The following is a 26,989-nucleotide window of genomic DNA, read 5'->3' on the forward strand; positions in this document are numbered from 1 at the left end:
AGTTTGTTCTTAACATTTGAAAAGGGGCTTTCTATTGCAAAGATTTACATGGAACTCAAAACCATCTTTAGGCACACTGCAGTACAGATATGGAGGGAACATGTAGACCCTGAAGTTTTGTGCTGTAAAATCAAACTGCTGTTTTAGGCAAAATGAAAGCAAAAGTTCACACGGTGACCAAAATTCAAAGTAAGCAATGTTAGACTACTTAAACTCTAAATGATGTTCAGAACAATACAATCCTTATCTCAACACACTTGCAAAGTAACTATTGTATAGTCATTTGAAATATATACTTCTTTTAGATACACCTTTTTTCTGAGCAGAAGGAATCTGTGCACTCTTCGATTGGCACTAGAAGAGCCGAGTGAGTCAATTTTTACGTCATGCCACCCTCCGTCCTTGACTTTTCCTATATAAGTCTATTTAACTCACATATATTGTCACAAACGGAATGTGTTATAAGCAGATTTAAGAGGATTTTTTGTATATATTTTTTTTTTGCGCAAAAAAATTACTTTTTCAAATCCTCCTACATAGTTACATGCATGTAAGATGTTTTGATTTCTATATATTATCAGAAAGAGCAGATTATGAGGGTACCAAAACCCTTATCATTGCCAAATAACTCTCAAAATTAAAGAGATAGGCTCTATTTCCAAATAAAACGTTTTCCAAGAATAACCACTGTTCCATGCATTCCAAACATGAGCATGTGCCATAGTAAGTAAACTATTGAAAATGCTATTGTTGTAACGGCAGCCTTCCTCCTCTTCGTCTGAAGAGGAGGTGTAGCAGGGATCGGACCAAGACGCAGCGTAGTTCGTGCTCAACATATTTAATTAAGACGATAAACGTGAACACTTACACAATACAAAAATAACAAACGTGGCAAACCGAAACAGTCCTCTCTGGTGAAACGAACACAAAGACAGGAAACAACCACCCACAAAATCCCAACACAAAACAAGCCACCTAAATATGATTCCCAATCAGAGACAACACAAAACACCTGCCTCTGATTGAGAACCATATTAGGCCAAACATAGAAACAGACAAACTAGACACACAACATAGAATGCCCACCCAGCTCACGTCCTGACCAACACTAAAACAAGTAAAACACACAAGAACTATGGTCAGAACGTGACAATTGTGTTAAAAAAAATGTTTCTTCATATTCTGAGGTTACTCAAGACCTTCATAAACACTGAAAATATATAATATTTCCGATACCATATATGAAATGTATTTATTACATTGTTGGGTCAAAGGGTCATTGGGTCAAAGGGCCTGGCTTTTCTGGTGTTAAAATGCTCTTTGGTTTCCCATGCTTGTGACATTGATAACATTTGATTGTTTAATATATGACCTATAGGCCTCCAATTTATTCCAGAGGATTCACATCTCATGACAGTGACTGCCCTGTGCCCGCCTGGTGTCCAGTGCGCCCACTCACCCGTGTCCAGAACATGTTGGTGGAGTTGCGTCCGCACTCCTGGTAGTGCTCCTGGCAGCAGCGGTCGGGCACCACCTTCTCCTTGAGGGCCTCGTGCCAATCTGTGTACCCTACCACCCCACAGCACTTCCACTGCAAGACACACACACGGAGGAGGACAGCAGAAGTTAGTGCTACCTGTCTGGGCGTCCAAAGAGTCCTTAAAACAATTCTGATAAATACGGCAGTAAGTTAGTCTATTGTAATTACGTATGTACGCTCCCTGTAAGATGCTGTCCCTTAAGATGCTGTATCTTATGTAGCCCATAGCATATTCCAAGAAACAGTATGGATGTTCCATACCGGCTGTTCTGTTAATTCAACCATCCATGGTAATTACAGCAAAAATGGTTTCAGGTGAAGGCTTCGCTATAAATGCATTTATGCACTATCCTGAGGTGAACTTGAGTCCACATTAAAGTTATTTTGCTGTTTTACACGTGAAAGTGGATTGTTCATGAATGGTCATGATCCTAGAATGTCACATACTACATACCTCTGCTTGGATGATGTTCCATGCGTTCCTGAGGCCTACATTGTTGTCTGTGTTGTACAGAGACAAGCCATCCTTCAGGTCCTGCTTGGCATTCTCGCTGACCTGATGACAGATAACACAACACACACAAACCTTGGTTAGATAGATGGCTTCAGGTGACCTAGAAATCTGTCAGACACATTGGATTATGCCGCATATCATTTGTTAAATCTGAAGGTTTGACTTTGACGTCGCTCGATTCCCTCCACTGAGCTTACATTTAAATATGCCTTTTGGCATAGCTATTGCGTTTTCCTCTCGACTGGATCTTAACAATACGATCAGTGCTCATGTCATTTCTAATGGATATAAATATTTCATCACACGTGTTAATGAGATTATTGCATACAATCTATGCTTGGCTGTTCCAGAGCAGCCGTGTATGCCTAGAGGGCTGGGAAACTACCATGGAAGATTGAAGGCGGTGTGCAGAGATGGGAGTCATTATATGGAGGAATGATACTGTGTCTGTAAGAGGAGTGCGTGCTGGTCTTACAGGAGATAAAACAGGCAATTTGTTTCATATTGAAATCTTAAAGCATAAGCACCATGTCTGTAGAAGTTCAAGATGTCCCCCCATTGACATGAATGGCACAATAACCGTGCCAACGCTGTCAGTGGAAGTTACAACCCGCTGGGCACACCGCGTCATTTCAACATGGAAATGTGGGTAATATTTGGTTGAGACGTTGATCAATGAGACTTGAACTTTTATTCCCCCACAATAACAAAAAAACAGACGTTTTTTGAATTTCTAATGTGTTATCTATCACTATGCTTTCAACCATCTAAAAGGACAACCAGTTTCCAATGGAAAACTATTTCAATGTTGTCATCTAAATGTGTTATTCCTGCACTTTCAACCATTTAAAAGCACAACAAACAGATATTTTGTATTTATACTTCATGTGTTTTCTCACTGTGCCTCATCACAACCAAATGACATGTACATTGCTGTTGATATTACATTGAAAATACATATTGCAAGTGATCGATGCTGTTTGAGATTCTGCCCAGATTATTATAGCAAAAGATCTCCACAGACCTGCAACCTTTGAATGCTATCTTGAACGTGCACGCTTTCTATGATTAGGCCTACATTAGAAAACATTTATAATTACATTAACCTCAAAATGTGGCTATGGATGTGTTACTCATTTTAAGGTTGAATAAATACTGTTACATTAGTTTGTAAGATAACCTTTACTTTAGGCTATTTACTGTCTTACAAAAGTCATATCGAATTGTGTTTGGTTGACTCAACCAAATTTCAACTTTTAAAATCTGTTTTTTATAATGTTAAATATTAAATAATCACTGTCTAATATATCAGTGTGCGTTTATTTCATGAAAATAACTCCAAATATGATATTATATCATTTATTTCCCTGAGCCTCCTTTTGGCATTGAAATGCTCAGTCTGATCATGTGGGCATGTTGATACATTTATTTACATACACAGCCCTAATTGGCAGATAGGATGGTCTAGACTCTAGAGAGTATGGGTAGGCAACTAGATTCAGCAACAGGCCAATTTTTGTCTGAGAGGATAGTTGGGGGGCCGGAAAATAATTATAATATTTTATAAACTGCAAATTGACAACAACTAAGCCCAAAAATATATTATATCTGAAAATAACAATAATTTCATAGCTTGACTACATTGAAACATACATTTTATTTGTGGGAATATATTTACTCAATTAAAACAAATTTTTCAATGAATTCCTGTTGATTTTTCAGTCATTTTTGATACAAAAATACAAAACAAATACAGGAAAAGAATCACGTTTTTGATTGCACTGACACTTTAAGGGAAATGTATCTAATGCTTGGATAGTTTCATCTGAGCCACTGGCTTAATCCTATTCTTTAAATGACTACTTAGGGATTTTGGTAATTAGGCCCTTTATCGACTTCCCCAGAGTCAGAAGAACTTGCGGATATCATTTTTATGTCTCTGCATGTAGTTTGCTAACTAGCGCTAGTGCAATTGATAACTAGCATTAGCACAATGACTGGAAGTCTATGAGTATCTGCTAACGCTAGTTAGTATTGGCTCGCGAAACTACCTCCAACTTCCTTCATACTGGACACAGAGATAAAAATGGTATCCACGAGTTCATCTGACTCTGGGGAAGTAGGTAGATAACGGCCCTCATTGCCAAAATCACAAAACGTGTTTTTTTGGTTTAGTTAGAGATGTGAATCAAACATATCATTTGTTAACTTGTCGACATAGGCTAATAGGCTATTTACTGCATTTCAAAAGTGATATAGATTTGTGTTTTGTTGTCAATGCAACCAAATATCAACATTTGAAGGAGATGTATATTTTGTTCCACTGACTTAGTCTGACTTTAATTCCAGTTTGTCTACAAATTAATAATTGATATGCTGGATTCACGTCTCAACCAAAAATCTAAGTTAAAGAATATGACTAAATCAAATCAAACTTTATTTAAAGGGCATCTGGTGATATTTAGTTGCGTTGACAACCAAACACAATTCAATATCCAGTTTGTCTACAAATGAATAACTGATATGTTGGATTCACGTCTCCATCTCAGAATCAAAGTTAAAGAATAGGACTAAATCCTATTCTTTTAATTCGATTTAATCCTATTCTTTAACTTAGATTTTTGGTTCAGATGGTGACGTGAATCCAACATTTGAATTATTAACCTGAAGATTAAATGAGAAATTAACCAAAGGTTGAAACCCTAGGACATGTATTGTCTGTTTTTAGTTGAACCCTGGGTTGAATTGAAACAAAAGCTGTTGATGACTTCGATATCGCAAATGCGATATACGCCTAAATAGTATCATTGATGATACAGTATATGACTTATAAAACATGGTTACATTTCATTTGCTCTGTTATACCTACCCTTTGGAATGACTTCGATAGCAACAGTGAGATCTCTCAATAATCATTCTCAAGATAGCACATTGGCAGTGGCGATTTTATCATTTAAATCTTGGTGGGGCAAACAAACACAAAAATTGCCAGGATGAATGCCAGCAAAGCCACTACACAACACAATACTCAACAAATACCTTAATTGCACTATAACGGTGACAAACAGTGCCCACAAACTCTTAGGGCCTACATAAAGCTGTCCCAACAGCAGAGTCCTAACAGCAGTCCCAACACCTTACCACTGCTACACTTGGCTATCAGTGGAGCCTTGTCTGACAGCGAAACAGTTCATTCAGTCTCATTTACTGTCTTTTAAAAAAACATAGTGGATATGGCTGACTTTCTTAAACAAATGTGGTTTCTACTGACAATTGATATGTACAAACTATGGCATAAGGGGACGACAAGCGGATAAGAGGCAATCCATAATTTCGATTAAGACATTAATGAGCGAGCTAGGATGGAAAAAGTCAATATAACTATTTGTTCAGCACTTTTGAAATGTATAGCGACAGAATTCAGAACATGGGTCGTTCTTACAGCATTCTACCTGTACACCAAGTCAGAACCGTAGGATAAATAATGGGGGCATATAAGCAGACAATGAAAGCTGTTGAAATTTCACCCATAAAATAACAGTTTACGTTGATTCCTTTTTGCAAATTCAATGTATTTTCCACCTAGATTCCACGTCACAATATGTAGACAAATTACGTTGAAACAACGTTGATTTGACCAGTTTGTGCCCATTGGCAAGGCGATGCAGTGTGCCTGTCCTCTCTAATCTACACTCTTACACGAAACACTAACAGACTAGTGTGCCTCTCCTCTCTAATCTACACTCTTAGATGAAACACTAACAGACTGACTGGGGAGAAGTTGAACATTGTTATTATAGAGGGGCTTGCTGTATAGCAAGAGGGGATAATTATTATGGTTCAGGCATCAAAATACACTTCTGGCTCGACAGGAATTGAGCAGCTGGAGAATAACACTTATAATGACACTCGGGTCTTGCTGAGGACATTCAAATATCAGATTCCCCTTTTGCAAGACCAGAAGAAGCCCCCTTATATTCAGTGTCACAGTGAGCGAAACACGTTTTTCTCGAGAGGTGATTCGTTATCGGTGTGGGAAAAAAACACAGAATTTCTCTACCATAACGGGCATAAATAAACTATTTGCTGAGTTAATCATAAAAGAGGAATTCACTTTTTCAGAATAATTATAATTTCACAAAAAAAGGCGAAGTAATTATTCATTATTCATAACCCACTTAAATTCTCCCAAACTTTTGAAATAAAATTTGCATCATTTCAAATCATCATTTTTTTCTCCCAAAGTAGAGCAGTGTATCTGTATTGTTCCTCATCAGCGTGAAGGCATCGTCATATCTGTCATTGTGCAGGGAAATGAGATGAAAAGCACCATAATCTATCTCTACCTCTCTCAGCCCCATCTCCATCTCTCCTCTCCTCCACGAGTCTCTCTCGCTCCTCATTACTCCTCCCCACAGCTACACAATCACAGGAGAGAACAGGGGACCAGTCATCTTCTGAGCCCAAAAGCCCATTTTCTTTCTTTCCACCCTCCCTCCATTGTACGTGTGAGAGTCTTCGATATGTCTTGAAATGCAACATATTGATCTAGTTTTTACCACCGCTAACAAGAGGCATAGAAATGACTATGAAACAAACGAAAGGCTTGATCTCTCACTGCTTTGACCTATTTTTCTCCCTTTGCAGCAGAAATGGATACAAACACTTCTTTTGTGTGAGATAGTTCTCATAACATGCTCGAATCAAGTAAGTCTATGCTGACGGTAAAATTGTTCTCTGATAGCCAAACTATGCCGTTCTTAGAGAAAACTGTCACTCATCACTCATTAACTTTCCTCAGAACCTGTCAAAATGCATCAACAGAATATCTCAAGGAGATATATTGACAGAGTGTAAAATCTCTCTCATTATGGAGCACGCTGCTGGCTTCCTTTGAGCTGCAGATCCACCTGCATCAGCAGAATAGGATGGGAGAGAGACGCCAGCCGTTGTCCTGATCCCGTCCACATTCTGATTGTACCCACATTTGTCGACAGGTGTAGACAATCAAAAGACACATTGTGATCTGATTGGGATTAGATCTTCCTGACCCCCTCCGGAGGTAGTCGAAGACGCATCTTGTACGGATATCCTCCGGATAAGGAAAGCATATGGTAAACGTCACGGTTGTATCGCCCTGACACCGGCCAGTTGAATTAGATCATGGTCTTCATTAGAAACCGATGGATCAGACGCCACCATCCAATACCATGTCCAGCTCTGAATAAAATGGACATATAGAAATACATGTATTTCTGAAGAGATATCATCCCGAATGAGAGAAAGTGTTCTACAGTTCCCATGTCCAATGCCAGCGCAAAATCTAATATTTGAAAACATTGTAGGCTACAGAAAGGCCAAGGATTTTAATAGCAGAATCTAAACTGAGCTATGTATTGGGGATGCATGTAGGGACGGACTAGGATGGAGCTGCAGTAGAAGAGCTCAGTGCATGGCCAGGTATAGTGTGTAGTTGACTGATTGTTCACCTGTACCTTTAGATCTAGCCAGAATGTACGGTGGGCAGGTGGTGAATAGTCCAATTATTCATTGGTATTATAATACAATCATCAATTTTATTCTATTCTATTCTCTGAATCTTTGAGCATTTTCCAGCTATCAATAAAGTGCAGAAGATGTCCAAACAGGGGCACAATATAATGTAGGCTTCAATACGAAGGACTCTTTAGCTTACATTGACATTGACACTTTATTCATTTATAAAGCCATGTGCTTTACATGCGTGCTCCTTTGCAGTTTTTATCGATTGCCACTCTTATTCATGCATTTTCATAATTTGACCATGCGTCTTGCTATAGGTTAACATCAAGGTTCCGTTAGCAACTTTTCACTCACTGATCAATGGTTTGGAGGAAACTAAACCACGGTCATTCTTCCAGCATGTCACTCTTTCCCCTTCGGTACTGTTTAGGGATAAAGCCTATTAAAGGATATTTACAGTACAAGATTACAATATAAAGACAACGTCATCCATGCGTAAAGAACAACCCTGCCCAGACCTGTTTGAATAATATGTTGTGCCATTCGGAGATGCACTTTGTAAAATAAGAATTTGTTCTAAACTGACCTGCCTAGTTAAATAAAGATAACATAAATAAATGGCTAATTTAGGGAAGGGACCATTTTAGCTGGCTAGCCACTGGAGAACAACAACAATTCAACAACGAGATGCAACAATTCAAGTTTTTTCTGTCAATGACGTATTTCTCTTGATAAGAGTGAAGCCAAATCCAAACGGCATCCCGCTGACACTTGTTTTTGGTGCGCCCGGACCAGTTGAGCTCACTCAGTTTATCTCAACGCTGATTGGGTATTATTGTATGCTTTTTTTAATCAAGGGAGGCCAAATGCTTCTTGGCTTTCCTTGCATTCAATGCTACGGGCGGCAACAATGTAATACTCTTTTTGACCAGACCGCATCAGATAGATGGCCAGCAAATACAGAGGCAGAGGGGTGCTGTTTCACTTGCTCGGATGCTTTCTCTGGTGAGATACATTCAGCCTCTTGCAAAATTGAAGGAAAATTCTGAAAACACAGAGAGACGAAAGATAAATTATTTTATGTTTTTTTTATGGTACATTTTTTGAGGAAGCCTGGCTTCCCTTGGCAACCATGAATACACGCCACTACTGCTGTCAGAATGGGACACTGGGCCTATGATGTCTGGCCCCCTGCTAGATGTCTGTGACGTGTCACACTGCAGACAGCCAGTGTGAGAGCGAGGAACACTAACACCCCCTGCCTACTAATGACTTACAGACCTGGGGGGGATGTCTGGCTACTCTGACCCCTTTGTCATGGAACACCATGCTTCTCCTCTGTGATGGAACACAATGGCTTTCTCTCTCTGGGGCTTGGGTCACTATGGCCACGTGAATGCAAGCAGATGTCAGAATACATTCTTAGTGTCAATGCTTTATAAGTAGAATATAATGTTTGAAAATGTTAAAGAATATATACGAACAGCAATGAACGGGTGTCACAGGACACAAGATCAGTTGGATAACAAAGCAAGAGCTCTATCATGTAGGAACTGTCTTCCTTTATGTGTAATCATGAGTCTAAATACAAAATCTGGACTGAATCTGACTATTGGTTCTGACAATGATTGCAGATGATTTTGAGCATTAGCGTTTCACTGCTGTAAGAGCGTCTGCAAATGACTAAAGTGTAAAAATGTAAATGTATTCATACCCCTTGACTTATTCCACATTTTGTTGTTACAGCCTGAATTCAATATTGATTAAAAACATTTTTCTCACCCATCTACACACAATACCCCATAATGAGAAAGTGAAAACATATTTTTAGAAATGTTTGCAAATTTATTGAAGATGAAATACACAAATATCTTATTTACATAAGTATTCACACCCCTGAGTCAATACATGTTATTTAAAATACCCTTGACAGTGATTACAGCTGTGAGTCTTTCTGAGTAAGTCTCTAAGAGCTTTGCACACCTGGATTGTACAATATTTGCCCAATATTCTTTAAAAAATTCTTCAAGCTCTGTCAAATTGGTTGTTGATCATTACTAGACAACCATAGTCTTGCCATAGATTTTCCAGCAGATCTAAGTCAAACTGTCACTCAGCCACTCAGGAACTCCAGTGTAAATTTGGCCTTGTGTTTTAAGTTATTGTCTTGCTGAAAGGTGAATTAATCTCCCAGTGTCTGATGGAAAGCAGGTTTTCCACTAGGATTTTGCCTCTGCTTAGCTATATCCTGTTTTTATATATATAAAAACTCCCTAGTTTAGAGATGTACCATGGGCCTACACAGTGAATTTGGAGGAAAATCTATCCTGAAGGACTTTATGGGTCCTTGAGGCAAATGTGTGCAGCATGAAGTCTCTATGTCAAATGGGGAGGCGGATAAGAGGGTTTAAGAGAGACTGCTTATAACGGCGCCACCTATAAGCCAATCAGTGCCATTCTTTTTCAACAAGTTACTCATGGCCTCATGTTACTCATGGCCTCTATGTTACCAATCTATGCTTGAGTTATTTGACCATTTGAAGGGGGGAAAAATCTAAGATTAACAATATGTTTCACACCCTCTACTATATCCCCATTTTCAAGTCATTTCACCAGATGGTAATTGAAAACAAGAATTAAAAACTCTAAATGACATAGCTAGCTAAACCTGGACAAATGAGGTTACATTAAGATAAAAAGAGCTACAAAAATAGCTTACAACAGCTTTTTATGTATTTACCACACATCTTACAGCTTACTGTGGCCTTGAGGTGCCTTAATGCTTACTGAGGGAGAACTGTGATCAGACAACATTTCTTAGAGCTCCCCACTGTCAAATCCCCACTGTCAAATCCTACCGTAATCCCTTCAACCTGTTTCTCCTGACCTGCTCCTGCAGCATATGCTATATCCACAGGGCACTGAACACTCCGCTACCTGGACAGGGCTGCTACGGAGCACACCTAGGTTCAAATACTATTCAGAATTTAAAAAATACTTTTAGCGTTTGCTCTAGCCTGCCATTAATTGCCAGATGGTTTTGCCCTTTTGCTACTATTCTATTGGTTCCATTGAGACAGGCAAGATCAATCAAGCCCAGATAAAGCATTTTAAAATTATTTCAAATAGTGTTTTAACCCAGGTCTGCTACTGAGACACAGCTACACCACCTGGGACACTCTAGGACACAGACAGACAGGCATGGGTGCCCATGCTAAGAGCTGGCACAACAACACTCAGCCAGGCTGGGTCCTCCATGGTATCAGTCACATGTGTTGAATTGGGACTGAGCGTCCCCTTTCCAGTGCTCACTTGTCACCAGATTGGGTCCTACTGTATGTTTGGAACCTGTCCCAGTGCATCACCCAGTGTCCTTTGCCAGTCCTCACATACAGTAAGACAATCAGCCAGGCTGTGTCCCAACCCATATCTGTCATATAGTTTGGAACTGGTCCCAGGGCCCCGCCCCCACCAGTCCAAATAAAATGCCTCCTAACGCTAATGCTAATGGTTATGCTAGCCAGCCAGCCAGATGAAGGTGTAATCCAGCTAACCATGAATTAACTATTTAGCAGTCTTATGGCTATTTAGCAGTCTAATGGTTTGGGGTAAGAAACGGTCTCGGAGCCTGTTGGTGCTCTGGTACTGTTTGTGGGACGCCATCAGTGGGAACAGTCTATAGCTTGGGTGGCTGGACTCTTTGGCAATTTTTCGGGCCTTCCTCTGGCACCGCCTGATATAGAGGTCCTGGATGGCAGGGAGCTCACCCCCAGTGATATACCCTCTGTAGCAGTTTGCGATCAAGGATGGTGCATTTTCCATACCAAGAAGTGATGCAGCCAGTCAAGATGCTTTCGATGGTGCAGCTGTAGAACTTTTTGAGGATCCCATGCCAAATCTTTTTAGGGAGGGCGGTTGGCGCTATTTTTCGTAAAAAAAGGAACTACTGCTGCAATTATACATTTGAAATTTGTAATAGAAATATATATATTTTAAAGTTCACCCAGAATGAGGTCACAGCGTTAGAGATGGATGGGTGTAATCTGGTCTCTTGCCTTGCCATCTACTGTAATCAGATGGTGGGTCATTGCAGGGCCAGTAGTAGAATACTGGAGTAGAGATGAAGCCTGTGATTGCTTATAGAGCACTGTTATAGAGCACTGCTTATAGAGCACTCTGCAGTGGAAAGAGGCGTACCTGAGTCTCTGCCATACCTGGAAGCAAGACTTCCACTGCAGAGCAACCATGAGAGGGGAAGATATTAGCCTGAAATCCAAACTGATATGCTATGTTTCAATGGTGAAATGTAGCATATCAGTTAGATTCCAGGCTAGAAAGGTACTTCCATACTCCAGTAAATTGACATACTCATGAACATTAGAGCATAATCACTCATGGTTTAATAATATCGAAATCTCAATTTTGGAGCCTCTATTAATAGACTGCCAAATGCTGCCAAAGTGTCTGCATGTCTGTGATTTCCAGATCAAATAGCCTTGGTAAATTAACGATTCCATCTTTTGGGAATGGGGAGAGCGTAACACGGCATACTATATTTAGGCTTTCCCCATCTCTCTCTCTCATATATATATATATATATAAATGAGAGAGAGAGAGAGGTATATATATATATATATATATATGTCCAGGGCCTGATCTCCATTCAATTCTCAGATACAGTAGCCTTCAGGTATGGAGTTAATGCCACAAATTCAATTTTAATTAAATTCAACTTAATTCAATTAAAATTCTAGGTAAGTCTTTGAATTCAGAGATAATTATATTTGTCTCAACTCCAATTGTAGATAAAACAAAAAAATACATGTTTTAAGTGAGAAAAGGCATTTGTCTGAAAAGGGAATTCACATGAACACCACAATGCCTATTCCACCCATGCTCTACCAAGGTTTTCCAGCACACAGCTTTGACCTACAACAGTAGCTATGTTGGTGTTGTACTTCAAACTGTGTAGGCAGGTTGCTTAGGATTCAAAAATAAATACAAGTACAAACATAACATAAGCTACACATTATTTTGACAGCGGTAATGAACTGTCCCTCGATAAGCACAGCAATTGATAAAACAGGGCCATGTTTGAAACACAAGTAGTTCTGAGCTTAATTCAATATTACTCATGTAAGCTAATAGTATCAGAAATCAGGAATGCAGACAGGCTTTATCTATCTGAGCTATTGTGTCCAACATACCTGTTGTTATATTGGGCACCTACTGACCAAAAAAGGATGTTATTATGTTTTTTTTTTTTTTCAATAACATGTTTTGCTAAAATAAAGGTTTAAGAAAATACAGGCATACACCACATTACTACAAGACAAAACTGCTCAATCAAGCCAGATGGCTTGCTTTCATTTAATTAAAAGCATGAGTGTCACGATCGTGTGGAAGAGATTCGGACCAAAACGCAGCATGAGGAAAATAAGCCATCTTCTTTTAATAAATGAACGAAGATGAACATGAAACAAAAACACTATACAAACAAACAAAAAACAACAAATGATCGTGAAGCTAAATAACGCAAGTGCACAGACAAGCAACAAACGTTAAACAAGACAACTACCCACAAAAGCCTACTGCCTATGGCTACCTTAAATATGGCTCCCAATCAGAGACAAATGAATGACAGCTGTCTCTGATTGAGACCCAATCTAGGCAGCCATAGACATAACTAGACAACCTCACAATTATCTATCCCATACACAATACAACACCCATAGACTAAACAAAACACACACAACATACAATGCCCACCCCAACTCACGCCCTGACCAACTAAACATAATCAAAATAACATAAAAATAGGTCAGGAACGTGACAATGAGAAGGTAACGTAATGGGATAATGTTTTACTGTGGTGCGTGAAGAATCCAATACTTTACATTGCATGCGGTACAAATCACATTATTGCGGAAGCACCTCCTCTAAGAGCCTGAATTAGGCTGTTTGAGAAGGTTTGAATCCTAAGCAACCTGCCTACACATAGTTTGAAGTACAATAACAACATAGCTACTGTTTTAGGTCAAAGCTGTGTGCTGGAAAACCTTGGTAGAGCATGGGTGGAATAGGCATTGTGGTGTTCATGTGAATTTCCTTTATTCCTTTATCCTTGTGAACCCTCACAATGTTGATTTTATTTTTAGACAAGATTCCCAGCTCATAATACCACTGAAAAATTGTCAAGAGCAAGTAAACAAAGACTGAAGAAAATATTTACTATGCGATTGCACAATGTAGCTGGCTAGATGAATATAGGAGTGCAAAATATGGATTAACTGTTTTCAATGGAAGGGTTCTTAAAAGTTATATCTCGCTAAGGTGAGCTGTTACCGTGAATATATCATAATCATCCCCCTCGGTGTGTCAAATGCAAGCTGATTTGGAGGTAGTCCATCTGAATGTTCCCTGGGACAACGGTGGTCTACTCTGACATCATGCAGTTAGATGTTCCAGTGGGAGGAGGACATCAACAAACGCATAGAGATGGCCTAGTGCTCTGTCAACCAGCTGGTTTTGGCATTTCTCTGTGACAGGCGCATGCCCACAATCTGCCACTTTGCCATAAATCACTGTGTCCCTGGGTAGTCCCGTAGGGCAGGGTTTCCCAAACTCGGTCCTACATCATTATACTGAGAACGTGTCAATTGTTAAAAGGATGTATTTGGGTGCTTTTGTTCATGTCTTTCGCGTGCCCTGATACTGCACAATGAGCAAAGAGGAAGTGAATCGCAGCTGGAGTAAGTTTGTCAAAAACAAGACAAATCACACAAAAAAAGTGTCTGGACCCTTCTATAACATGCCATTAACATTTTTTTTTTGATTTACTTCAGAAATAGGACAATTATCCTTTAAGTCTTTTGTAACTATACCAAATGTAACATATCATACTAATTTCAGGGTCCTGGATTTACATTTACTATGTTACATCTAGTCTATGAGACCAGGCTGGCACACAGCAAGTCACGTAAGCAAGCAATGATCCTGATGTTGTTTTAACCTGGTGCAGCGTGTGGAGCCCCTGACTACATTTTACTTCTGGAATGGCGATTTCAGATTTTCTGTGAACACACTGAAAAGGAATTTGACACTGTGTAGATCAGTCGGCACGCATTTGTATTATAAATGTCAAGACGGCAGGAGAGAGAGTTTATGCCGGAGCAGGAATTTATTCTACAGGTGTTTAAAACAGCGATGCTGTCAGTCTGGTAAGCATGCACAACTGAGGTTCTATTTACATGTACGTTTGGGGTTCAACCATTTACTATATGTGGTTCAACATAGCTAACTTACTGTTTCTTAACAAAGCAATTTGTTTTCTTAGCTTTGTTTTTTATAGTGGTCTTGGTTGTTCTTAGTCGAGGAAATGTAGCGTAGCTAACTGCAGGGTTTGCCCTGTCTGAAATCTGGCTACCTCGTCTTGATGTTACCATAGCTTGGTCTGTGCAATGCAAATGAACGTGATTAGCATGGCAGTTTCCCAAAGATTGGTGAGTTTAAACTTAATGTAACTAACTAGTTATAGTTTGTGTAAGAAAGTATTATATATTGTGGTGCATGAACTGGCCATACAAGTTAGCTAACGCTACAGCCTTAATTTGGCTAAGGTTACTTAGCTAGCTAAAGTGAATTGGCTATCATAGCAGCCAAGGACGTCCGCTAGTTTATTTGTGCATATTTGTTTGTGCTCCGATTACACACAAGTGTCTAGATCAGCAGTTTACACATGATGACTTTAGCCTTATGTGAAAAAACGTATTTGGCAAAATATAGCTAGCTAGCTTTCCTCGCTTGTTGGTTAGCTACCTAGCCAATGTTAGCTCTTATCTGTTGGGTATACCGTTAAGTTAGCTAGCTAGCTAATCAAAACAAAACCACATTCATAGGCTAGCTATCTTTATTTGCCTGTTCGTTTGCTAGCTAGTTTTCAGCTGACTGAAAGCTAGTTAGAGGCTAGTTGCCTCTAATCCAAATATCTGTTTGCATTTATTGATTAATCTCAGCTAGCTATTTACAGTAGTCTAGGTTTGTTCGCATAAACTTCTTGTGACTGGCAGCATGGTGCAAGCAGCTGTGTTGTTGCCGAGCAACCAACCAGGAGTTAGAACTCTGAGTTTCGGCTGAAGCTACAAAAAGGTATCACATCGTTGTTTCTTAACGGACGGAAATGTGCACGTGAGAGCTATAATTTATACATTTAATAAAAACTGTTGCGCCTACAAACTTAGTTAATGCGGCATTTTTTAAGACCAGTGGTAACTTTATGGACGCTGTCTCGTTTTAATCCGACGTTTCGAATTTGAGCTAGGTAGGCGCAAAAAAATACTCTTAAAACTCAATCTCTAACGACTCTGTTAACCTTTTCACATGTGAGTTCCAAATGTCTCTAACAGTCGCCACAGTTTGAGTTTTTATGCACGTGACTTAAGAGTACACTCACTGTTCAAAAATGTGATTGTTACGCAACAGAACAGTTAACCCACGCTGCCATCAAACCAAGGCACGCTGTCTGCTAATTATCTATAGGCTATGTTTCAATTTGTCAATCAAAAATTATTTTCTAACAAGTTTTATTTTCGAACAGTTTGAATTGAGGTGTGTTCAGCCTCCATATTAATTCACATAAGAAGTAGCCCATTTCACTGTTGAGGTCAATTTATGTTTGAGGCTTTACTGAGTCTGACAAACTTCTCTCTTCGACTAGAGCCCAAATACGTCCCCAGTGTTTCCCCATATTAATTATGCAGACATTAACGCATCTATAGTCAGAACAGGCCTTCCACAAACTTTTCCCCCTGACACATTTTCTGGCTGGCGCCCGCATTGCCTTCATTGTGTTTTCTTTCAAATAATAACATTGGACATGTGTGCGTTCCTATCAAAGTAAGTGCCTTATTTTCTGTATATCGTGTTGTCGTTTCTACTGTAGAATACCATATGTACAGTATGTATGGAGCATAACGTATTTACTGTTTTATTCACATTTTCAAGTACTGGTGATAAATCATGCATTCTTGCATAGAATGTAATGGACACGTGTGTAAAATACTTTTTTACTGATTAAGATGAGCTAAATTGAGATAGGTAATTACTCTGTTGTCAGGAAGGATCGGAATCGGAACGTTGGGGGGATATGTGCGTTTGTAAGATCAGACATTGCTTTTAACGTCAGATCGGATTTAACTGCTGATCTGGAGATTGTCTGGCTGGATATCTGCCTTCCCAAAACCAAGCCGATTTTGTTGGGGGTGTGTTATAGGCCGCCCAAGCAGAATACATTCTATGAAGGTCTTGAAATTGTGTTGTCAAACTGTAATGATTCGCTGTTGAAGGAAATCATTTTGTTAGGGGATTTCAATACTGATGTCTGCAAAAAGAATAGCCCAACCCACAATGTATTTATGCACTTTTGTAGATCACTTGCTCTGACCTAAATGATAAAAGATCCCAGCAGGATATGTGAAACAGTGCAAAGTACGATTGACTTAATATTGGTGTCTGATAAATCTAAAATATCGCAGAGTGGAGTAATAGTCTATGGAATCAGTGATCATTTTATTACATTTTGCACAAGGAGGATTTTTAAAGATATTTTTAAGTGTCACAAAACCATTAGAATCAGAGGACTCAAAAAATACTGTGTAGGAAAGTTTAGGGAGGAAGTGGGTAAAATTGACTGGTCACCTGTGCTAGATAGTGTAGGGGTAGACAGTGCCTGGGAAGCCTTTAAATGTAGATTCCTTGATGTGGTGAATGTGATGGCTCCCATTAATCATGAGATTCTAGAATCTATCCAAGCAAGGAATAAGGCCTTTAAGAAATTTAAGAACTCTCAAGAGCAGCATGATTTTGTCCTATATAAACGTCACAGATATGAAGCACAGAGCAGGATGGATGAAGCTAAGAGGGGTTACTTTGCTGAGAAAATTATTGAAAACAAAAATGACCCTAAAAAGCTTTGGAAATCATTTAAGGAACTAGGCTGTAGTAGTACTACCAAAAACAAACTAAACAGTATTGGACTGAACATCAAAGGGGAGATGGTATATGAAAAAGCAGAGGTTGCCAATGAATTCAACTCTTTTTTTACTTCTGTTGCCAGCAAGCTGGTTAGCAAGCTGCCCACCAGTTCTGGTTTGTATGGAAGCAACCAAGTCCAGAAGTATTATGTAGAGTTAGGGGTTCAGCCAAACTCTTTTTCTTTTGCAAAGGTAGCAACAGCCAAACTAGTCAGTATGCTGGCAGAGCTTAAATGCTCCAAAGCCACAGGCCTGGATAATATTCCTGCAAGGTTTCTAATAGATTCTGCTGAGCAAATTGGCCATTGTATTACGCATATTGTTAATCTCTCACTTGAACAAGGCACTTTTCCCAGGGACATGAAACAAGCTAAAGTTATACCTCTGTATAAGAAGGGGATAAAGTCTGGCCCTGGGAATTATAGGCCTGTATCTATTCTCTGTGTAACACCAAAGATCCTGGAGAACATGTATGACTATGTTAACAAACAGGGTCTAATGTATGATTTTCAGTCGGGTTTTAGAAAAACATACTCCACTGATTCATGTCTACTTTACTTGACTGACTTCATCAGGAAAGAGATTGATGAGAGAAATCTGTGTGGAATGGTACTGCTTGACCTACAGAAGGCCTTTGATACAGTTAACCACTGTCTCCTAATCTCCAAACTGGAGGCACTGGGGTTAAGCAGTATCCCTCTAGGCTGGGTAAAGTCCTATTTATCAGGAAGAGAGCAAGTAGTAGAGGTTAATGGTTCGCTGTCTCAGGCAAAACCAATGAGTTGTGGCGTTCCGCAGGGGAGGGTGCTTGGGCCTCTGCTGTTTTTATTGTATATTAATGATATGAAAGATGCTTGTTCTTGCCATCTTTTTCTTTATGCGGATGACTCTACACTTCTGGTGTCAAAAGTAAAACTATGTTGGAGAGCATACTTAGCACAGAGCTTACTAACATTAGCAAATGGCTTGGAGATAATAAGCTATCTCTGCAAAACTGAAGCAATTCTTTTTGGATCCAGACCTAAATTGTGTAGGTTGTCTGAAATCAGAGTGGAGTTAGGGGGTGAGGTGCTGACTACTAAAACCTCTGTTAGGTACTTGGGATGTATCCTTGATGGAAGCTTGGGAGGTGTGAGCATGGCCAATAAGGTGCTAGGGAAGGTTAATGCCAGGACTAAGTTTTTGGCTAGAAAGTCCAAGCTGCTTGATAAGAACTCCATGAAAGTGCTAGCTACTACCCTCATTCAATGCCATTTTGACTATGCTAGTACTTCCTGGTTTGGGGGCTTATCTAAACTTATGAAGGGGAAGCTCCAGATAGCCCAGAATAAGTTGATCAGGGTAGTATTGAAGGTGAGTCCACGTACTCACATTGGCAGGAGCTTGTTTCAGGAACTAAACTGGCTGCCTGTTGAGCCTTGGGTGTCCCAGATTAGACTAGGTTTGGTTTACAGGAGTATTTATGGTCCTGCGCCCAGATATCTAAGTGATTACTTTCCTCGTGTTAGGGATGCACACAATCATAGCACCAGATCAGGTGTTGCTGATGTGTGCTTATACAGGTTCCGGAGTAATGCTGGGAAAGGTACTTTCTTGTATACTGGAGCCTCAGAATGGAATGAGTTGCCTCTGCCTATAAAAACAACGTCCTCTCTGGACAGCTTTAAAAATAAAGTCAAAATATGTTTGATGTCCTCTGTGCCCATATGAATAACAATTACAATTACAATTAAATTACAATTCAAACAGTCTTATTCCAATTCCTTAACTTGAAGATTGTTGAATTGATTTCATGAGTTCATTCAAAAATGTAATTGGAATTTCAAATTAAATTAGATTTACCTCAACCCTGGTAGCCTCATGTAATCTGAAGACACAGTCTAAAAAATCCTGTGGTGAACCATTCCTGGTCTGATGTGAGCGAGAAATGCCACATTCAATAACTAGCAATTTGCAGTAACAGCTTCACATTTCATTGATACATTTCAGGCCATCAGTGTTATCATCACTTCATCTAACTTTAATGTGCAAGTGGAGATACAAACACACTAATCTGTGGAGATGGAGGACTCATAAACCTGCCTTGAGACGACTCTTACAGTAAAGCATAAAGTCGGGCCTTACAGCAAATAACGTCATGGCCCGTATTTACAAATCCTCTCCAAGTAGTAGTGCTGATCTAGGATCAGGGCCTGTATTTATAAAGTGTTTCAAAGTAGGAATGCCTTTGCCTTTTAGATTACATGGACAGGTGGACCTGATCCTATATTAGCACTACTCCTTGGGCCCAGGTTCCCCTGTCCATCCTTGATAATATAAATGGCAAAACTGATCTCAGATCAGCACTCCTACTCTGAGATGCTTTGCGGATACGAGCCCAGGCTTCTTTGACTGATGATCACCCTACACCTTCACAGATGATCTGAGACTGCTGCACTGCTGTCAAGTCAAGTACCCTCCCATAAGATCCTTTGGAAAGGTTTTGTTTGGGTTTATGACGTTAAGCTGGTGATATCTGAAGATGACGCTTATAGACGGCAGACATATTTATTCCCGATGGTGCATGCCTGCTGCCTGCATGGGAGACAGGGAGAGATCCAGATCTCTCAATGAATTGGGTGCTAAATGATAAATGAATTCCTGTATCTGTCGGAGAGGCTGACTTTGAACAATGACCTCATTTCCAAAGAATTTGAATATAAAGAAGAATAAAAATCTAACTCACACAATGTCCTTGGAAAGAGAGGACCATTTCACCATTTTGTTGCTGATCCATTTGACCTACACAAAACATTTGCCTCAGGCTTGGGTGCTTCATCTATCTGGGGACATTTATAGGTTGACTTCACCCATGGCTGTCAATAACCTCCTGAGCTTTACATGCCATCCAATGTTCTCAGATTCTCAGACCCTGGCCATACATAGCAGCACAAAACCCCACCCCATGCCCTAGGGGTCATGGGAAACGCTGATCTACAGCTTCAGAGTAAGTGGGACATATTGCAGGAGAGTGGGGCTAAGACAGAGCTAAGGACTAATAACACTGAGCCATTTGCCCAGGGGTGAGACTGCATTTTGTGGGCTGACCTGTGATCCTTTTGACCCCGGGGGTCACCTCTGTGGGGTGAAGACGCTTAACCTCTCGCTGTGAGACAAGTGTCTTTTAAAGAGGAGACTGAGGACACTCTCAGCATGGAACAACTGGGCCGTGCTTATGTACATGACACCATTTGTGTCTTGAGGTATTTGGGGAGTGTGTGTGTGTGTGTGTGTGTGTGTGTGTGTGTGTGTGTGTGTGTGTGTGTGTGGGTGGTGTGTGTGTGTGTGTGTGGCAAACATGCAGCATGTCTGCATGTTTCATGTCCGTTTTCACGTCAATAAATGGTAAGTAGTTACATGCTAAGTGAATTCTGATGTCGTTCAGCACATTTACATTCATATGTGTAACATGGGATCATATAATATACTGTATCATAGGTTAACATGGGGGGACATTCAAGATCCTTACCTTATCTGAATACACAAAGAACAGGATGAGTAGTATCAGCTCTGCCAGCAGGATTATCAGCAAGACAATGAAGAACTGCAAGAGAGAGAGGAGATGGAGAGAGAGAGAGGGAGAGAATGAGAGAGAGACAGAGAGAGGGAAATGAAGAGAGGGAGGTAGAGAGATAGAGGGAGAGAAAGACAGAGAAAGAGAGAGAGCGAGGGAGAGAAGGTGAGTGCCTGGGGGCCAGTGAACATCCCGAGGAGGAGGTTTAATTCCTCCACAGATTCTCCCACGTAGCCCAGCATCTCCTCACTCCTTCAGCTGAATATTGACTCTATCCCTTCTTCACAGCATGGGAGCGCATCAACCGGCAGATTCAGAAATTCAATTTGAGGAGAGTTCTATTCATTTTGCCCTGTTTGTTTGGATTTATTATTTGGGTCATGGTTCATATGAAAAAGGATCACAGTGAAAAATGCACGGACAGTTGTTTATTGAATTTGTCGGTGGCCAGGTCAGCATTTGATTGTTTCATTGAATCTTTAGTCTTTTGTTGACAGGTCCCACAAAGTCTGTTTGTCATATTTCCTCCGGGTGTGTAAATGTTCAGATTATATAGACACAATGTTGGTGCTCTGATTGCTTAAACAGACACGATGTGTGTTTGTTTGTGTGCGAGTGTGTACGTGTGTGTCTGTGCGTGCATACACTCACTTTCATGTCAGCAATGTCAGCCGAGTGTGTTACACATTTCAATCTTGCCTTGAATTTTGCGATGGGCTCTTTCAACTTGTCTAGCCTAGCTTGAATCTCCTGACGGCAAAGGTTCTCTGACCTTTATCTATTTCAAATATTTCTAATCCAAAGGGAGTTTGTTCACAGAAGAACTTCACAAATAATATGTCAGACCGGTACCTCAGATCTGGCTGCCCCCAGGAGGGCTAACTTCACTCTGATGTTTCCAGACAGACTGACAGATAGAAAGACTGACTGTTCAAAACATTCCAGGTTTGGGCGAATATGAAATACCCGTTGGCTCAATCTGATATGACTTAACAGAGATGTGGTATGAAACTTTTACATCAGAGTTCATTATTTATCACTATGGTGTTCTGACTGAGATCCAGGCCCTCCCTCTCTCCCGCTCTCTCTCTCTCTCTCTCTCTCTTTTCCTCTCTCTCTCCCCCCCTCTCTTTCTCTCTGTCTCCCCGTGCTTCACAAAATTGTTAAAGCAGGTAGTGTATACCTACCGCTGTGCTGATGTGGAGGATTTGGTATGCTCTTAACTGAGGCGTGTGCTAGCTTCTCCAAGGGATTGGAGATGTTTGATATTCCGCAACTCTCATTTTTAAGTTGATTTTAAAAGTTTCGCATCCAGTTACATAAACCTATTTTCAAACTTTGCTGATTAAATCAAACTTGAGATAAAACTCTTGAGACTTTTTCAGGAACAACATGAGTCTAGAGACAAACAAGAGTATTCTTTTTGTTAAATAATTCAGAGCGCTCAATTCTTTTCCTTACCAATACAATGGATGTGCCATTATGAGCGCTACATAATTCAATCATGTAAGTGACACACATGTCCTCACACGGACACATCTTTCAATCAGGCTGTGGCCATGGCCATGGAGGAGAGCTGATGGGTTACTGTTCATTTTCAGAAATGGAGACTCCCGCAGCGGCTGGCGCTCGGGTCGAATTTTCTCTCTGAACCCCTGAGGTTTTTACTGAAGATTCAACTCCCCGTTGAGCTCGTTAGCCTGGCTGCTCTACTGATGACCCATTTGAAGAGTAATACAAATAAGGCTGCTGTGAGTGTGTATGTGTGAGATTTGTTTTATTTTAACAATGTCTTTGTTGGCCCAATAGTTACATCATTAAAAGCACAAACGTTTCTTCATTTAAACTGACCTAGAAAGTTAGAACCAAGCCCCCCTCCACGTCCACTGTAAATAATCCCCCTGATGCCCCACACCCCTACACAGTCCTCCAGATCGTACACCAGCCACCCATATACTGTACACCTGCCCGCCGAGCCCACAACAGCCCCAGCAGCACAGCTCTGGGATCCGTGATTCCCGCCTCCTGCATTACATGTTTCCTGGTCTTCCACACCGCCATTTCTGTCTGCACCAACAGGTAGTTTACTAGGCAGTCCCTTTGCCTGTTGGCTATACTATATTTAGGCCCGCCGACACATAGTTCCAGAGTCAGCCCGAACCTTAGGTCTGTACACCACCCACCCAGGACAGAAAACAACCCTACCAGCCTGGAACAAGAAAGAAACTGATGCTACACTGTCTCCTTCTCCTTACAGAACAGACACCCCCTCCCCACTGATGGATCAAGGTGTGACACCTATCTGTTCTTAGCGATAGCGCCGTAAATAACCCTCCACTGTAGATCAGCAGTGGGCTTCTCTATTGGAGGCTTATACAGAGAGCGCCAACATCCTCTCAGAGAAAAACCCGGGCCCAACACCCTCCGGGCCACCCTCAGCCCATGGAGATGGTCTTTCTCAGCCACCTTCACAGCCACTGCGTACAGAGCCTTTTTGCTGGATGTGCAAAAGGCCCCCGGCTCCGGAGTCTTGAATGATAGGATCATTTCCTCACCCTCCTGGCGTTCACCTACAGCGGCAGCAATGGTGAAAGGCGGTAGGTCAGTGTCATTCGTGGTCAGACGGTCCAGTCTCTGCCTACTCCCCGGCAGCTCTCTGAAAGAGCCCAGTTGTACAGCACGGACCCCCTCCACCTCCTGCTGCAGCAGCCTGATGGACTTAATGTGTGTGTGTGTGTGTGTGCGTGTGCGTGTGCGTGTGTGTGTGTGCGTGAGAGAGAGAGAGAGATCATAACTCACGGTCAGAAGCAGGCACTTGTTCTCCTTGATGGCACCCAGGCAGCCCAGGAAGCCGGTCACCATGACGATGGCGCCGATGGCAATGACCAAGTTGGCAGCGGAGAGCGACGGGAAGGAGGGCGAGAAGGTGGCAAAGCTGCCCTGGGACACAGACAGCCAGATGCCCACACCGAGCAGCCCACAGCCACACAACTGCAACGCAAGAGATCAGAAGAGAGGAAACCAGGTAAGTCAGGTAGGAAATAGACTCATCACAAAGAAATATCTGTTCAGGATGAATTGGAGTCGGCAGAAAACATGCCATCCAATGTTTCCACAGTTTCTTTGCAGTACCGAAACGAGCATGCATATTCACACATAATGCAAAATGTTATATTCCCCGAGAAAATGTGTATTGTCATAGTCTTCACAAAGTACAAATCAAAGGGACCATATAAATATCCTCAGAAAGGCTGTGTCGGTAGGCAGACCTCCCTTTACGCACCAGCATCCATCCCAAACACCCACAAAACAAGAGCTTTTACAACTATTACAGAACATGAACTGACTCTGTTAAACCAATAAGAGCTCCACTGGAAATTAGGAGCAGAAATGCTTTCTGCAGGTCTGAGCAGCTTACTGACATAGAACAAACACAGAATTACACACACACACACTGAATGTAGTCTAGGCTTGTAACACTTGTAGGGATACAGCACACCTCTAGGGGGAGCAGTTCCCCAGGGCTGGAATTCCTCTACAGTCCACTGCCCTCTACAGAGACTCAACTCTGCAGGGCCTTGTTGAAAGTCTCTCAGATCTAGCATGCACTCCATTAATGCACCGCAGTGTTTTTGGAAGAGCCTGATTGGCAGAGAGCTGCCTGGGTTCTGTCTGTGGATGTTCCGCCCATCCAGGAGAGGTAAGAGCAGACAGAACAGACACTGGCTGCATTACTTTTGACCAGAGGCTTATGGAGCTCTCGTCATTTGAGACAGCCTAATACTATGATTTGGGCAGACAGTGCTGCGCTGCAGCCCGCCATGCCTGCTGGCCCCAGTGAAATATCAGCGGGTAGGTAAGTGGTGACATTTTCACTCCGCCTAATATAATTAAATATCCAATGCAATCTTGTCACGAATAACAAATTACAATGAGGTGAAATATGGCTAGACGCCATGGGAAATCTTAGCACCTCCCTCCATCCCTTCTGCCTTTCCCTCCCTCCTTGTGGAGGGAAAGTGTACATTGTACATTTAAAACTCTTGACACTGGATGTCTTTGGCAGTGCAGTCATCTCGAGACATTAACACATCAGTGCTCCTGAACACATTAACGCCCGTCAGCGATCTATTGAGCCGTGTACTGTGCACTAACCAACCTGCAAACTTGCAGCCCCAACACAGGAACACAGGCGAACCTGGACTCGTATTTCTGAAGAGAATTAGACAAAAACAAAATAATGAATCATACGTACAGTGTATCCCCGAGCTAAATGAGTTGGTTAATTGGACTGACAAATAGCTCCTTCAATAACTCTAAGCGATGAGCACTTAACGAACAAGCGTTTCGTTACACTCGCATAAACACCTCCTAACCATGTGTATGTGACCAATAAAATGTTATTTGATTTGGCTTGCATCCAGAGATGACAAATGGCTCTGTCACCCCGTCTCAACATCATCGACACCCTCATCTAAGAGCCACATCAAAGTGTGACCTTTCACAACATACAGTAAAAAAGAAACAAACGCCTTCCACGCTGGCGGTGCATATGAGAGTGGGTCTAAGACAGTTGGTGGTGTATATACGAGTGTGTATGAGAATGGGGTCTGTGAGGGTTGTGTGATGGTTATGTGAAGGTTTTTTGATGAGGGGCTGGCCCACTGGGGCAGAGCCTGAGGGGTAAACTCCTGTCTGCTGATGATGGTGGCGTCGAGAGACGTCTCCATGTTAATGAGTCCTAAAGGGTCTGTAACTCTGGACATACTGTATAAACCTGGGGCCAGTCACAGAGTTCAGGCCGTCAAACCCCCATCAAACGCCCCCAGGGGCCGTGTGTTGAGTGGAGGATCACTCTCATTAACCTGTGACATTTCCATTGGGCAGGCTGTGTGGCCTGTGTTTGTGTAGGCTAGAGTTGACGGGAGATACTGCTTTGTATATACAGGGGGCTTCTGGGGGTCTGGAAATATCCTTTTAAGACCTGAAATGGATGCGAAAATGTCCTGGTTGTTAAAAATCAGGAGGCACTAACGGAAAACCTTGTGTAATAAGTACGTCAGTACCTCAGCTCAGCAAAAACGGTTACTGAGTTGAAAGTATTGAGATTCTACCGAAGAGAATGTGTTGCCTTGCCAGGGACCTGATCCTGACAGCCTGACTAAAAGTACAGAATATATCAGTGACTCGCGAGTTGCGCAGCGGTCTAAGGCACTGCATCTCAGTGCAAGAGGTGTCACTACAGTCCCTGGTTTGAATCCAGGCTCTATCACATCCGGACGTGATTGGGAGGCCCATAGGGCGGCACACAATTGGCTCAGCGTCGCCCGGGTTTGGCCCGGGGTAGGCTGTCATTGTAAATAAGAATTTACTCTTAACAGTGGTGTTAAAGTACTAATTAAGTAGGTTTTTGGGGTATCTGTACTTTACTTACTATTTATATTTTTGCCAACTTTTACTTTTACTTCACTGCATTCCTAAAGACAATAATGTACTTTTTCCAAAATTGCACATTACATTTTGAATGCTTAGCAGGGCAGGAAAATGGTCCAATTCACACACTTATCAAGACAACACATGGTCATCCCTTCTGCCTCTGGTCTAGTGGACTCACTAAACACAAATGCATCTTTTGTAAATTATGTCTGAGTGTTGAAGTGTGCCCCTGCCTGTCTGTACATTTTAAAAACAAGAAAATTATGCCGCCTGCTTTGCTTAATACAAGAAATTTGAAATGATTTATACTTTTACTTTTGGTACTTAAGTATATTTTAGAAATTACATTTACTTTTGATACTTAAGTATATTTAGAACCAAATAAAGATTTTTACTTTTACTTGAGTAACGTT

The 26,989-nt window shown here is 41.2% G+C and overlaps 1 protein-coding gene across 2 annotated transcripts in view; it reads right to left on the bottom strand.

Moving 5' to 3' along the window:
- Nucleotides 1-26,989, bottom strand: part of LOC111952939 (tetraspanin-9-like) — a 303,733-nt gene that overhangs the window by 13,820 nt on the left and 262,924 nt on the right. For both annotated transcript variants that reach the window (XM_070435279.1, XM_023971974.2), the window contains 4 exons: nt 23,940-24,131; nt 21,096-21,170; nt 1,995-2,096; nt 1,460-1,591 (listed from right to left, as the gene is read on the bottom strand). In XM_070435279.1, the coding sequence (XP_070291380.1) occupies nt 1,460-1,591; nt 1,995-2,096; nt 21,096-21,170; nt 23,940-24,131 (501 nt within the window). The remainder of the gene's footprint in view (nt 1-1,459; nt 1,592-1,994; nt 2,097-21,095; nt 21,171-23,939; nt 24,132-26,989) is intronic.

The sequence above is a fragment of the Salvelinus sp. IW2-2015 genome, linkage group LG26, assembly GCF_002910315.2.
Source record: "Salvelinus sp. IW2-2015 linkage group LG26, ASM291031v2, whole genome shotgun sequence".
Lineage (NCBI taxonomy): Eukaryota > Metazoa > Chordata > Actinopteri > Salmoniformes > Salmonidae > Salvelinus > Salvelinus sp. IW2-2015.